General features: G+C 32.0%; 1 protein-coding gene across 1 annotated transcript; it reads left to right on the top strand.

Annotated features, from left to right (window-relative positions):
• The first annotated feature begins 9965 nt into the window (after positions 1-9965).
• Positions 9966-11939, top strand: LOC107879547 (chlorophyll a-b binding protein CP26, chloroplastic). The gene is given in 6 exon segments (NM_001325124.1): positions 9966-10177; positions 10388-10472; positions 10639-10689; positions 10796-10916; positions 11005-11139; positions 11679-11939. Coding segments are annotated over 6 exon segments (864 nt in total). The 5' UTR covers position 9966.
• Positions 11940-14736: the final 2797 nt, after the last annotated feature.

The raw sequence follows: 14736 nt of genomic DNA, 5'->3' as shown, positions 1-14736 counted from the left end.
TTTCTCATGATTTGTGAAAAAAGAATATGAAGACAATTTTTTAAAAATTGCAAGAACTTCTCAAGAGTAGAAAATTGTCATGATAATCGAGTACTGACAACGTTTTACCTATTTGACATTGCTGTGGCGTTGTCAAAGGGAATATTAGATATGTCCATGTGCTGATGATCATTGCAGCAGGATATAAATACTATTTAATTTCATTTCATTTATCCAAATCTTGGTGGGATGAGTTGCACAATACTAGAATTGGCAAAAGCAATCACAACTCCAACCTGTTTGATATTTTCATAGGCGTGCCATAACTAAATATCATGGGACAGTTGATAAAATAAACCTTAACCGGCAATATCCAAAAGAGTGGGGAAGTTGAGTAGGTTATGACCTGCTACTTCACCCATTTTGGCCCAATCAGCCTTGACTAAAACAAACTTTGAGGTTGGGTCTTTATCTGATTTGATCCCACCTACCCAATTGCCACCTTGCCCAATACTTGTGTTAGGAGGATTTAATAGGTCATATCCCGTAAAGTTAATGAAAGTGTGTACAAACTAATTTCGACACCGCCATTTTTTTTATTTTTTTTTTAAAAAAGGACAAGAAAAGAACACAGCAATAAGACTGATAAGGCAATCAATAGGACCAATGCTGCAAAAAAAATTCTATTATCCGATTGTAGCAGAGTTGAAGAGCGTATTTCGAAAGTCCAACAAGAGTCCATCGAAAGCAAAGTAAAAGTAAAAGTAATAAAAAAAATGCAGGAAGTTAATCAAAGTAATCAAGAACAAAATGGAAAATAAATCAGTACTCAATAAGCACCACTACTCTTGTTCAAAGAATTAGGTAATGGAAAATCTAGAAATTTAATTGTACTAGTAGTCACAAAATTGTTATTTCAGAATCTACGGCCATATCCATCTTCAAGTTCCAATCTCTCAAAATAGCGCTCATGCACTGACGTAAAACGCTGCTATATCTTGGTCCTTTGGCACATGAAAATAGTCCACCTTTTTGGTAATAACCAGATCATACGAGTAGTATTGAGAGCACGAGTTTGTAAAACTATGACAAGAAGCTTGCATTGTCAGCATTCCACATTCCCAAGGGATTGTTTCTGTGGAGAAAGGTTCTATTATGAACTTCTTAGTCCCAGAGTATGGTTGAAGGCCACTACTTGTATTCATCATCATCCATATCTCAAAACCATAAGCCTTCTATGAACAAGTTCACGATCAAATCCACGATCGTCAGGAGCGTATAAAAGTTTGAATTCATCCTTAATCAGATCAAAGCAGATAACATATTCCACCGCACCTGTAGCCAGCCAATACACAAAACCATTCAGTGAAACCTGAGGACCCCAGCCAACAGTTAGGCTCAGAAGAGTGAATGGTACAGTTTTCCATGAACCTAAACTCACTGTATAAACCAAAGCCATTTTCGATGATTCATCATTACTCCACGGTCTCAAAAGGAACTTTCAAAACTTTATAGTCATTGATTTGTTGATTGTAACCGAGTTTCAAATAACTAATTAAATCTAGAACAGTCGAAGGGAATATCTGAGTAGCTAGATTCCAGAGAATCACTACAGGTGAGGCATAAAACAGACTAAGCCATTGCAGCAACACTCAAAATTTCGTGTAGTCCTTAGCGTCATCAATAGCAAAAGGCAAAGGCAATTGGTGGTTAATAGTGAAACTACGTTGTTCAATGTTGCATGTAAAAGGATAAAGATGGAGCAAAAAGGGATCAGGCCAGAACCAGCTAAAATTCTCTATGTTGTAACCAGTAAGAGTAGAAGTAGGAAGAGAGAGTTGATGGGCAACGTGTAGTTTTATATATGAAGTTAGGACTCTTGAGTAAATTGTGCCAAAACGGAGCAGTGACTTTACAGGAAGGCATATGAGTATCCCCACTGGTGTGTCTTTGGGCAAATTGGAGGTTATGATTGAGTGCTCTTCTTCTTCTTCATTGGAGTTGTTGTTACTTTGATATAGGGGTGGGCATGGTACGGTACGGGAAGGCATATGAGTATCCGCACTGGTGTATCTCTCCGTTGATGTTGCTTCCAATTCTTCATGACTTTTGTCTTCAAACTTAATTGACATCATTGTTGATGTAAGTTTCTACTAAATTTATTTTATGTATTTTACATCAATGTCTGTTAGTATACTAAAAAAATTGCAACTTCACTTTTTATATATTTTATCAATGAAGAATTCTCTATCACCAGTTATAAGACTCATTATTTTCGGAGTCCGCAATTCCAAAAGCTAAAGGAAATATGTTATTGTTTTTGTTCTTTGACACTACTATCATGAGGACACCACGATATTTTGATTTGAAGAATATTGCATCTACCATTATTATCGATCTACAGTTGGTCCATCCAATGATTGAAGTGCCATAAGCAAAAAATGCATATTGAAATCTGTGTTGAGCAAAAGAATATTAGTAACAATTTGTATTTGATGTTTATAATCACAGTACAAAAATTTTCTAAACTAACTCTTGCCCATGAGGCAAGAGTTACATATATGTTAATAATCTAAGCAGTGTAATTAAAGAATAACCTTTTGCCTCTTAGGTAAAGTTTTTACTTTCAACAGTATAGCATTTGTATAAACTAAGTAGAGTTGCATATATGTAAATAATCTAAGCAGTGCAATTAAAGAATAACGACAAAAGTTTTACATTTCAACAGTATAACATTTGTATAAATTAAGTCTTGCCCATGAGGCAAAAGTTGCATATATGTTAATAATCTAAGCAGTGCAATTAAAGAATAACTTTTTGCCTTTTGGACAAAACTTTTCAATTTCAACTGTATAGCATTTGTACATGTTCTAAACTAAGTCTTGCCCATGAGGCAAGAGTTGCATATATGTTAACAATCTAAGCAGTGCAATTAAAGAATAACTTTTTGCCTCTTGGGCACAAGTTTTTAATTTCAACAGTATAGTATTTGTACCTGTTCTAAACTAAGTCTTGCCCATGAGGCAAGAGTTGCATATATGTTAATAATCTAAGCAGTGTAATTAAAAAATAACCTTTTGCCTCTAGGTCAAAAATTTTCAATTTCAACAGTATATCATTTGTATAAACTAAGTCTTGCCCATAGGGCAAGAGTTCCATATATATTAATAATCTAAGCAGTCCAATTAAAGAATAACCTTTTGCCTCTTGGGCAAAAGTTTTCAATTTCAACAGTATAGTATTTGTATAAATAAAAGATTAGTAACAATTTAATTTAGAATATATATCTTCAAGAAGTAAAAATATTAAAGAGTAAGGGATTGTCAATTGTTGCCCATGGGGCATAACTGTTTAAGTCTTGCCTTTAGGGCAAGAGTTATAGGTTATCTGCCAAATTATTACAGACTAAGACAGTGTCAACTCTTGCCCATGGGGCATAACTGTCTAAATCTTGCCTCTAGGGCAAGACTTATAGATCATCTTCCAAATCATTACAGACTAAGGCAGTGTCAACTCTTGCCCATGGGGCATAACTTGAAATGTGGAAGAATATGAAGATGCTAAAATCTTACTTGAAACTACTGAATAACACACACTATAGGGGAGATTCTGAGAGGGTTATTTACTTCAGAGATAGATTGCAAGTGATGCAACATGATTTATCAACTCAATGCTCTGATAGTATGGCCTTGAAAGAGAAGGATGTACTGATTATTCTTGAGAAGTGGAGCAATATTGAAAAAAGCATCTTACAATAAAAATTGAAGAGAGCATCTTACAATAAAAATTCAGGACTTTGTGGATAAGTTAGGTGATTCAAACACCATGTATTTTAGTGCATTTATGAAAGAAAAAAGTAACAAGAAACAGATAGTGAAGCTTACTTCTTTAAATAGTGTTAAATTGGCGGATCCTGAGGATATTAAGTATGAGATTAATATTAACAGTGGTATCATAAAATCATCCATCAGATCAATGACATAAGAAATAAGCCAAAAGCACATTACAAATATAGATTAGGATAGCAAGTGATAATATTGTGTCATTCAAAGGTCGATAATAACTATACTTAGTTATGCACGCACATATAAAAATTAAAATTTTTTATGTTTTATTAGTAAACCAATATTTGTTTCTTCCTTGCCACAAAACTATTGACACCTACATTGTTAGCTATGGTAAAGGAAAGTTGAATGTTGTAATAGGTGACAGAGAATTAATAACTGATGTGGTATGTGAACTAGTCATGTGTATATATAGTGTATACTTTATGTCACAGCGGAAACACACAATTTTGCATCAACTAATCTTAATCAGTTTATCTACCGACACTTCGAGTTCCTAAGTATTTACACTAATTTTTTATTATCATCTTGCAATTTTGGCTAGATTTCAGCTGATATGGTTGTGAACTCGGTCATTACGGCTATGGCTATCCATAAGAATCCATCGTCCCATACAGTTGTTTACCACATTAGCTCCTCTATGAGGAATTAACTAATAGCTGGTGATATCACACAATTTTTCATTGATTACTTCAAGAAATTTCCATGAATTGACGAAAGAGGAAAGTCAGTCAAAGTGAAGGAATTTTGTTTCCTGAATAGCATGGCTAGCTTTCACAATTATATAGCAATCCACTACATTCTTAATATTAATCTTACACGTTTGTCCTTCCCAAAAAATATTGTGATCAACGTTAACTTACATATTAACAGCCTTTTCCTCCAAGATCAAACCTCAGCAACTACTCAAACACAATTATAACTGCAATAACAAACTCCCCACAACCTATTCGACACAATTCTTCAATGGAAAATATGTTACTACAACAACAACATAGCCCAACTCCAGCTTACATTCACCTTCTCAAAAATCAAATCAATATGCTAATTATATAACGAGCTAAAATTTACCGCAATGCATTAATAAGCTAAAATTTACAGCAAATTAGATGTGTTCTTCAACAATGCATAAGTTTGTTGCAAATTAAATCTGAATATTAGTTACACAGAGCTAAAATTCACCCAACCACTCTCAAAGAATTAGAGAATTTTGATGATGAAGTTCTTACCTGAAGAAATCTTACGGTTGCGAATTTGTTTGAAAATCGATTGTTTTGTTTTGGAAGAAAGAGCGATCGATCGTTTTGTTTTGGAAGAAAATCGACTGTTTTGTTTTGGAAGAAAGAGATTAAAAGCGAATATATTGGAGGAGTAATTTTGTCCAAAAAATATGAGTAAATACGTAAAGAAAATTTTAACAAAATCTTTTTATTTGTAGCTAAAATTTGAAAGTCACCCTAATTTGGGTCTATTTTTGAGATTCTCCATTTATTGATTTCCCCTTTTTCAAGAAAATTGAACAAAAGTCGCTAAAAAAGAAGCTGACTTGCTAACGACCCATTAAAATTTATCATTTTAGTCAAATGAACTACCAAAAAAATAATTCTCAATTTCTCATAAACCCCACAAACATCAAATTACAAGCAACCCATTAAAAAAAAAGTAAAGACAAAATGAAGAGAAAAATGCAAACTTGAAGAGAGAAACACAAAATAGAGAGAAAACACAAAAATGGTAGAAGAGAACAAATGTTTTAGGACAAACGTGAGGGTAGTTTTGGAATATGTGAGAATTGTAAGGGACAAAGATGTCTTTTACTTGGTCAAATTAGAATGACTTATAAGCCAAAAATAAAAAAGTAAGGGTTGAGGTACTTTCGACTTTTGGCTTTAAAAAAGTCATTTTAACTTCTTTTTAAGCAATTTTTGAAGTTGTCAAACACTTTAAAATGTAAAAAATGACGTAAAAGCTATTTTGATCAGCTTTTAAGCTCATCCAAACACCCTCTTAAGTAATAAAAAAGTTATCAAAAATACTTTTGACATAAATAAAAAAATAACAAGGCATAAGTTTGATCTTATAAGGCAAAACAAAAAAGTGAACGGAAATACCTTTGGCATAAAAAAATAAATTATAAGGCACTAGTTAGATCTTACTAAGCAAAACAAATTTTGCAAGATACAAATTATATGTTTTATAAGCATAAGCTTAGTTTCACAAAGTAATTGAAAATATCTTTGACATGAAAAAAATTAAATTGATCCGTGAAAAATATGTGACTTATTTAAATTGAAAAAATCGAAATAATGGACTTATGTCTACCGCTTAGTATCTCAAGAAAAAATTATTTAAGCTCAATTGTTTTGGATCACATCGTCATGATCTTCCTTCAGGAAATTACGTGGTATAACTCCAATAGTGGGTGAATTTGAATTTTTGACCCAAATAAGAAAAGTCTTTAAAGACTAGTCTTTCTTTCTTTTTAAGTATAGTACAAGTATAATTTTTCCCTTCTATACCTCGAATATTTTAAAAATTTTCATACTTATTTGTCTCTCAAATTCTATTTTTATTTTTCTTATTTTCACTTTTTTATTTTTTCTTTAATTTTATTTTCATGTTTTAATTTATTTATCTCAACCTTTATTTTTTTCTATTTTTTTCCCAAACATTATCTATTTCTCCATTTTTTTTAATTCATTTGTCTCAACCTTTAATTTTTTGTTATTTTTTATTTTCACCATTCCCCCTTTTCCCCTCATTTTTCTCAAACTTTATTTTTATTTTTATCTTCTCATTTTTGTTTTTTCTATTTTTATTTTTTTCTTGCCTTTTTTTCTGAATCTCTTTTTTTTATTTCTCTATGTTATTTGATCTCTTTTTTTTTTCCTCAACTTCTATTATATTTTGCTAATAAATAAAAAATTGGATAATCCACAAAATAATCTTCTTTTTTGATATCAAAACAAATGTAAGGGCATGGATTGTTGTTAGAAAGTTGTTTGATATAAGTTTTACCTCTAAGGCAAAAATTATAGAGCAGCTCATAAATCAAGGTACAATGTGGTGGTGTCAAGTTTTGCTTGTGGAGCATAACTTGTTGTTTGAAAATCCTTGAGTTAAGTCTTGCTTCTAAGGCAAGAGTTATAGAACATCTCATAAATTAAAAATAATGTGGCAGTATCAACACTTGTTGATTGGGTGTAACTTTTTATTTTGGGAGGTTCTTGGGCTAAGTTTAGAGGCAAGACTAATAGAGCATTATATAAATAAAAAAATAATACGATAGCTTCAACTCTTTTTCATGAGGCGTAACTTGTTTGCTAAGTCTTGCCTCTAAAGCAAAAGTTATAGAATATCTCATAAATCAAGACACGATGTGGTATTGTCAACTCTTGCCCATAGAGCGTAACTTGCTGTTTGAAAGTCCTTGGACTAATTCGAGCCTCTAATGCAAGAGTTATAGAACATCTCACAGATCAAGACATAATGTGGTAGTGTCAACTCTTACTCATGGGGCATAACTTGTTATTTTCCTTGATTTATAAAACATCTCATAAATCAAGACACAATGTGGTAGTGTCAAATCTTGTATGTGGAGCGTAACTTGTTGTTTAAAAGTCTTTGAGCGAAGTCTTGTCTCTAAAGCAAGAGTTATAGAATATCTCATAAATTAAAACATAATATGATAGCGTCAACTCTTACCCATAGGGCGTAACTTGTTATTTGAAAGTCCTTGGGCTAAGTCTTGCCCCTAAGGCAAGAGTTATAGAATCTCTTATAAATCAAAACACAATGTGATAATGTTTACTCTTGCCCATGGAGCTAAGTCTTTGGTCTAAGTCTTGCCTCTAAGAAAAGAGTTGTAAAATATCTCATAAATTAATACACAATGTGATGGTGTCAATTCTTGCCCATGGAGCATAACTTGTTGTTTGATGGTCCTCAGGCTAAGTCTTACCTCTAAGACAAGAGTTATAGAGCATTTCATAAGTAAAAACACAATGTGTTAGTGTTGACTCAGGCCTAATATATGTAACTTGTTTGAAAATTCTTTGGATAAGTCGTGTTTCTAAGGCGAGAGTTGTAGAACATCTCATAAATAAAGACATAACGTGGTAGTGTCAACTCTTGCCCGTGGGGCATAATTTGTTGTTTGAAAGTCCTTGAGCTAAGTCTTGCCTTTAAGGAAAGAGTTGTGGCACATCTCATAAATGAAGACATAATGCGGCAGTGTCAACTCTTGCCCGTGGGGCAAATTTATAGTTTGAAAGTCTTTGAACTAAGTCTTGCCTCTAAGCAAGAGTTATAGAGCATCTTATAAATGAAGACATAATGCGGTAGTGCCAATTCTTTCCCGCGGGACATAACTTGTAGTTTGAAAGTCCTTGAGCTAAGTCTTGCCTCTAAGGTAAGAGTTATAGAGCATCTCATAAATCAAAATGCAATGTGGTAGTGTCAACTCGTACTTATGAAACATAACTTGTTGTTTGAAAGTCATAAGTCTTGCCTCTATAATGTGGTAGTGTCAACTCTTGTCCATGAAACGTAGCTTGTTGTTTGAAAGTCATAAGTCTTGCTTTTATAATGTGATAGTGTCAATTATTGCTCATGAGATGTAATTTGATTGGAAGAAATCGAAGAATAGAACAAAAATAAAAAAAATTGCGAAAAAAGAAGAAAATGAAGAAAAATATTAAAAAAATAAAAATCAAAGAAAATGTAGAAGTTGAGAGAGAACGGAAAAAAAAAATAAAGGTTGATAAAAATAAAAAAATAAAAAATAAAAATAAAGTCCGAGATTTTTTTTTTTTAAATAATAAAAATCAAAGATTTTTTTTTTATAAAGTATACGCTAAGAGGAGTAAAGAAAAAAAAAGGAAGGATTGGCAAAAACAAAAAAGAACAAAAAAAGGAGGAAAGAAAAAATAAAAAACTCAAAGTAAAATAAAAAAGAAAAAAAAAAGAAGTTAAGCGGAAAAAAAAAAAAGTGAGGGTTGAGAAAAATAAAAAATCAAAATAAAAAATAAAAATTAAAGTAAAATTTAAAAGAGAAAAAAATAACAATTGAAAAATGAATAAACATGAAGCTGTTATATGAGAATCATTTATGTAATTTATTCAATTGATTTGGGATAATTTTATCTGAAAATATATCACTTAATAGCTGAAGACTACTTTTATAAAACTTTTTTATTTGAGGTCAAAACTTGAAAGCGCCTGAAGTTATTCTGTAGTTTTCCCATTTTCCTTTCTCGTAAATCATCTAGTATATAATTAGGCCTAGATAGACTGATAGAGCTTCTAATATAATTAGGCTCAAAGGTGGTCCCACATGAAAACGATAGGTATATACATGCACTTGTTAACTTATAGAAAAAATTATTGAACACTCTTAACGCACGAGTTAGAATTTAAGGTGTAAGCTACAAACGCAGGACCTCGTTGTTGTAAATTGGAGCTATAACTATCACTCCACATAGCAAACCTTACAAATTAAAGTCATTTAATTCATACTATACATTAGTACACTAATTCTATGTGTGTTCAATAAAATTTCGCTCGAAACGGGATTGCTTGCTTGACATGTTTTAGCTAACATGCACGTCTTTGATGGTGTTAAAACCCAGAATTCGCCCTTGATTAGGCTTAATTAGAGTAAGAAAACATAACTTATAAGATTGGTGTTAAGAAGCAATGCTTGCACCCAAAAGAAAAAGTAAAGGAAAGAAAACAAAAATGCCACTCCTAATATATTTTGGCAGATTGCATATGAATAAAAAGAAAATACTATAAAAAGAGAAAAAAAAGTTATGCTCCAATAGAAAAGAAGGTGGTGTTTGTATCAATGTGGATAGGGTCACGTTATCCCAAGTCTCCTCCAGGAGTTTTGAAATGCATGCCATGTCAGTACTGTCATCTGCCACTTCACAAACTCCTTCCTATCAAAACACTGCATCAGATTGCATATCCCTTACACCCAATCACAACCCAACACTTGGCACTCCCACAACCACCAGAACAAGCTTTAAGCTAGTATCTCCACTCCAAATACCATCCACACTTCTCACTTTCTCATCATCAACACACTAACTGATCGATATCACCTTCAATTATCCAAAGCCAGCTTCACCGGTTAGCTATGGCTGCAGCTACCTCCCTGTACGTCTCAGAGATGCTCGGAAGTCCGGTCAAGTTCAGTGGTGTGGCAAGGCCTGCTGCTCCTACTCCTGCATCATCCCCTGCCACCTTCAAAACTGTTGCCCTTTTCAAAAAGAAGTCTGCTGCGGCTCCTGCCAAAGCTAAGGCCGCCGCTGCCTCCCCTCTTGACGATGAGCTCGCCAAGTGGTACGGTGAGTAACATATATTCGCCTTTCCTAACATATTATTACTCCCTCTGTCTCAAAATAATTGTCACCTTAGCTCATTTTAGGCCCATTAAGAAAAATAACACGTATAATTATAGTTAACTAAGCTAACAAAACCAGTGTGTTGGAATAAAAAGATGAAAATATAGGAAGGCTTTTTTAATTTATATGCTTAACATCTGCAAATATTTTCAGGACCGGACAGAAGAATTTTCCTGCCCGAGGGTCTGTTGGACAAATCAGAAATCCCAGAGTACTTGAACGGAGAAGTTCCTGGAGAGTAAGCCTCTATCTACTTCTATATATGCTTTTTTCTTTTTTTTCACATTTGTCTTCTTTTCTTCTTGATAGTCCTGCATCTCATAATTTAGCTGAAAAATTATACTGCTAACGTAAAAGAAATTACGAGTGTATATATAAAAGAATTTTTTTTCTACTTGCTGCAGCTACGGTTATGATCCTTTTGGTCTCAGCAAGAAGCCAGAAGACTTCGCCAAGTACGTGTACTAGTGACACATTAATTAATTACACTTTCGTATGTCAATTTTGTTCTTGTTGTTTTTGGAGATTGATCTAAGTTTAAAATTGCTCGATCTGGTGCAGATATCAGGCATATGAACTGATCCACGCCAGATGGGCTATGCTCGGTGCTGCTGGATTTATTATCCCTGAAGCCTTCAACAAATTTGGTGCCAACTGTGGTCCTGAGGCTGTTTGGTTCAAGGTATATATCGCAATTATATTAATTGCACCTGTCTTGATTGGTTAAATGTGAGGGAAATGCTCAGTATGAAATTTTGTCTCGTGTGTAGACCGGAGCTTTACTTCTAGATGGAAACACATTGAACTACTTCGGAAAGAACATTCCCATCAATCTTGTTCTAGCTGTCATCGCAGAGGTTGTTCTTGTTGGTGGTGCTGAGTACTACAGAATTATAAATGGCTTGGTGAGCTCTCTTATTACTACCACAACTATATTACTTCTTAAATGACTATTATATGCACAAGTCATAGTTGAGTCCATGAATTCCATCACCACACTTTTCGCGACATTGTAGCTTCATCAAAAAAAAAGAATTATGTGCAGTGACAGTTGTGGTTAATAATTCGCAGGATAGCTTTGGCTAAAATCCTATATTTATGTCAACAAGTCACTTAGTATTTATAAAACATTTATCCAGAACCTAATAACTGCTTTTCTCTAGAATCTAGAAACAAGCAAGCTGTTTTTTTTTTTCTGAACTCTAGAACCCATGAAGTCAAAATACTTCTATCAGATTTGCTGCTCCCATTTGATTAGATTGTGGACAGGGGTGGAGTTAGAGTATTAACACTCAAGTTTGGACAAACTCAATAACTCTCTTTAAATCTTGTGAATCCAATAACTAAAACTAGTTACGAATTTGATAGCAAATTCAAAACCCATAAACTTTAAATCTTGAATCTGTCTCTGATCATGAATTCAACAAATTGTGTTGGGATACAGGATTTGGAGGACAAGCTACACCCAGGTGGTCCATTTGATCCACTAGGCCTAGCAAAGGACCCAGACCAGGCAGCAATATTGAAGGTAAAAGAAATCAAGAATGGAAGACTAGCCATGTTTTCTATGCTTGGTTTCTTCATCCAAGCCTATGTGACAGGGCAGGGTCCTGTTGAGAATTTGGCTGCCCACTTGAGTGACCCCTTTGGCAACAACTTGCTCACTGTCATCGGCGGTGCTACTGAAAGAGTCCCCACCCTGTAATTTAATTTTCTTTTTGGTCGGGAGGGATTGTACAATTCTGCAATACATTTCAGAGCTGTATGTGAAAAAAAACCCAGCTTGTAGTTCATCAAGACAAACTGCACTTATTTTCATTAATATTCTAATCATATTACGTTGTTCCTCATATTCATTCCTATTTTATGAGCTTAAACGATTAATGCTGGATCCGGCACCCCTCCATTATATATATATCCTTCATTTCTTGAATTTACATGTCAAAGTTCAAGAGTAAATAGTATAATAGGATAAATTTGATCCATAGTCACTTAACTTTGTATTATTTAAAAATTACTTTTCTTTCATTCATTTCATCCATGGTCACACTTTGTATCTATTACGCAACTAATTTTTCTTTCATTCATTTCATCTATGGTCATTTAACTTTATTTCGACCATCACAAAAGTCACTATGACCGGATTTTACAATAATTTCATCGAAAAAATAATGTGGCAACCTTAATTAGTTTTTAATTTTTAATTTAAATAATTATAAAATATATTACTCACATCTTGATCCTTTTTATATATGGATAACGCAATTTTTCTTATGGATTATTTAATGAAAGAATATCAATTTCTTAATAGATTAGATTACCTAATGAAGATTATTTTCATAAAAAAAAATTTGGTTGATATTTTTATGAAATAAAATTTTACTTATATATTCTTAAAATCCTCTAAAGTTGAGACATATGTTGGTAAATTATTATTTTTCACTGTTATATTACGGCATGTAATTGATAAAATTATTTTTCTCCCTCTAAAATGTGACATGTAGTTGATAAAATTATTTTTTTCACATATTCTTTTTCTTGCCACTTGAGTCTTTGCATTCGGTATATCATAATCATATGATAAACTACTCTATTTATTAAGTTTGTCTTTGTTTGTTTAATTATTTGACTTATCGATTAATTCTCTTAAAAGTTTTTATTATAATATTCAATTTCTGATAAATTACATATTGTTTAATTAATTTAATTGATAAATATAAAAATTAGATATCGTATAGTTTCTTTATCTATTAAAGTACTTATATTTTATAACTTTTATTAACAAAACTGTACGTTAATATAACATTATTTGTACAAATTTTGACAATACTTATTCAATGACACAATTAAAAAGATTTTATTTTAAAACTACTTTTAGCATGTTGGTTTATCTTTAAAGAATTAAAATAATTTTTCTTTTTAAAATAATATCATACATGTATTTCTATTTTATGTGTTTTGAAGAATTTATCTTGTTTATCACTCTTTTTCGATGCACCTTTTTGGCAGATGAATGCAATATTATGAAATGTTCCATAAAAATATCAACCATTTTTTTTTTTTATGTAAATAGTCTTCATTAGATAATCTATCTATTAAAAATTGATATTCTTTAATTAAATAATTCGTAAGAAAAATTAGGTTGTGCACATATAAAAACGGTCAAGATATGAGTAATATATTATATATTCACTTAAATTAAAATTAAGGACTAATTAAGGTTGCCACATCATTTTTTCAATGGAATTATTATAAAATCCGGTCATAGTGACTTTTGTGATGGTCGAAGTAAAGTTAAATGACCATGGAAGAAATGAATAAAAGAAAAGTGACTTTTGTCTAATAGATATAAAGTTAAGTGATCATGGATGAAATAAATGAAAGAAAAATAACTTTTGGATAATAGATACAAATTAAGTGACCATGGATAAAATTTACCCTAGTTTAATATCATCTTAATCATTGTTAAGGTGATAGATTTTGGAATAAACATTCAACTTTGGTAAGAAATCCATCATCCAAATATCATTACTTTAATTTATATTGTGCACATGCACATGTAAGAATTTCTTACTGAGAGATTAACTAGTCAATATTCGATCGATAATATGTCCTGTAGGACATTCAACTCAATAACAACAACAACAAAAAACTAGTATATTCCCACAGTGTGGAGTCTGGAGAGGGTAAAATGTACGCAGTTCATATCGCTATCTCCAAACAGGTAAAGAGACTATTTTCGATGGACCCCGACTCAACTCCAAATTTTCAAATCAGATGCCTATATGGGCAATATGTCCTGATAGCATGAAAGAGAATTGCATTCTCTAACACAATATTTATGTATGAATTAAAATTTTATATTTTCCTTTTATCAACGATAAGTGATCAAAAAATGGGATAGATTTGAACAAAGTCATAGTTAGTTCGGCTAGTATTTCTAGAAGTAATAAATAAACAAAATTACATAAGAAAAAATTTAAATAGTTGTTGGTGTTACTTTCCATTCCGTTCCAATTTATATAGTAGTACTAGTTAATTGTACGTGCTTTCCATGTGTATATCACAATAATTAATCTCTCTCTCTATATAATTCAATTATTATGCATATATTATTATTGTGTGAACAAATTATTAATTGTTGAATAATTCATTATGTATCAATTTTTTTGAGCAGGTGATCATAAAAGTTATTATTTGTTTAATTCTAAAAATATTACTTAACAGAATGATACATTAATTTTTGAATGTTGGTTTTTATTTGAAGGAAATGGAGGTCTTTTTCGGGAAAGAATAAGACCTATAGAGATTAGAAATTTTAAAAAATACATTATATTTGGCATAAATTTTTTTGACTTTTTTTGGTTGGATTATTTGTGAGCAAATGTCAGTTTTCGTTGTCTTATTAGCGTGATTATCATGTCATCCATGTGTAAACTCCTCGTGCTCCATTTTTTTTATGGCCATATGAAAACATGTTTAATAGACATTTTTTATGAAAG

The sequence above is a fragment of the Capsicum annuum genome, chromosome 1, assembly GCF_002878395.1.
Source record: "Capsicum annuum cultivar UCD-10X-F1 chromosome 1, UCD10Xv1.1, whole genome shotgun sequence".
NCBI lineage: Eukaryota > Viridiplantae > Streptophyta > Magnoliopsida > Solanales > Solanaceae > Capsicum > Capsicum annuum.
The sequence above is the reverse complement of the archived record's forward strand: the minus strand, read 5'-3'. Positions and strand labels throughout refer to the sequence as shown.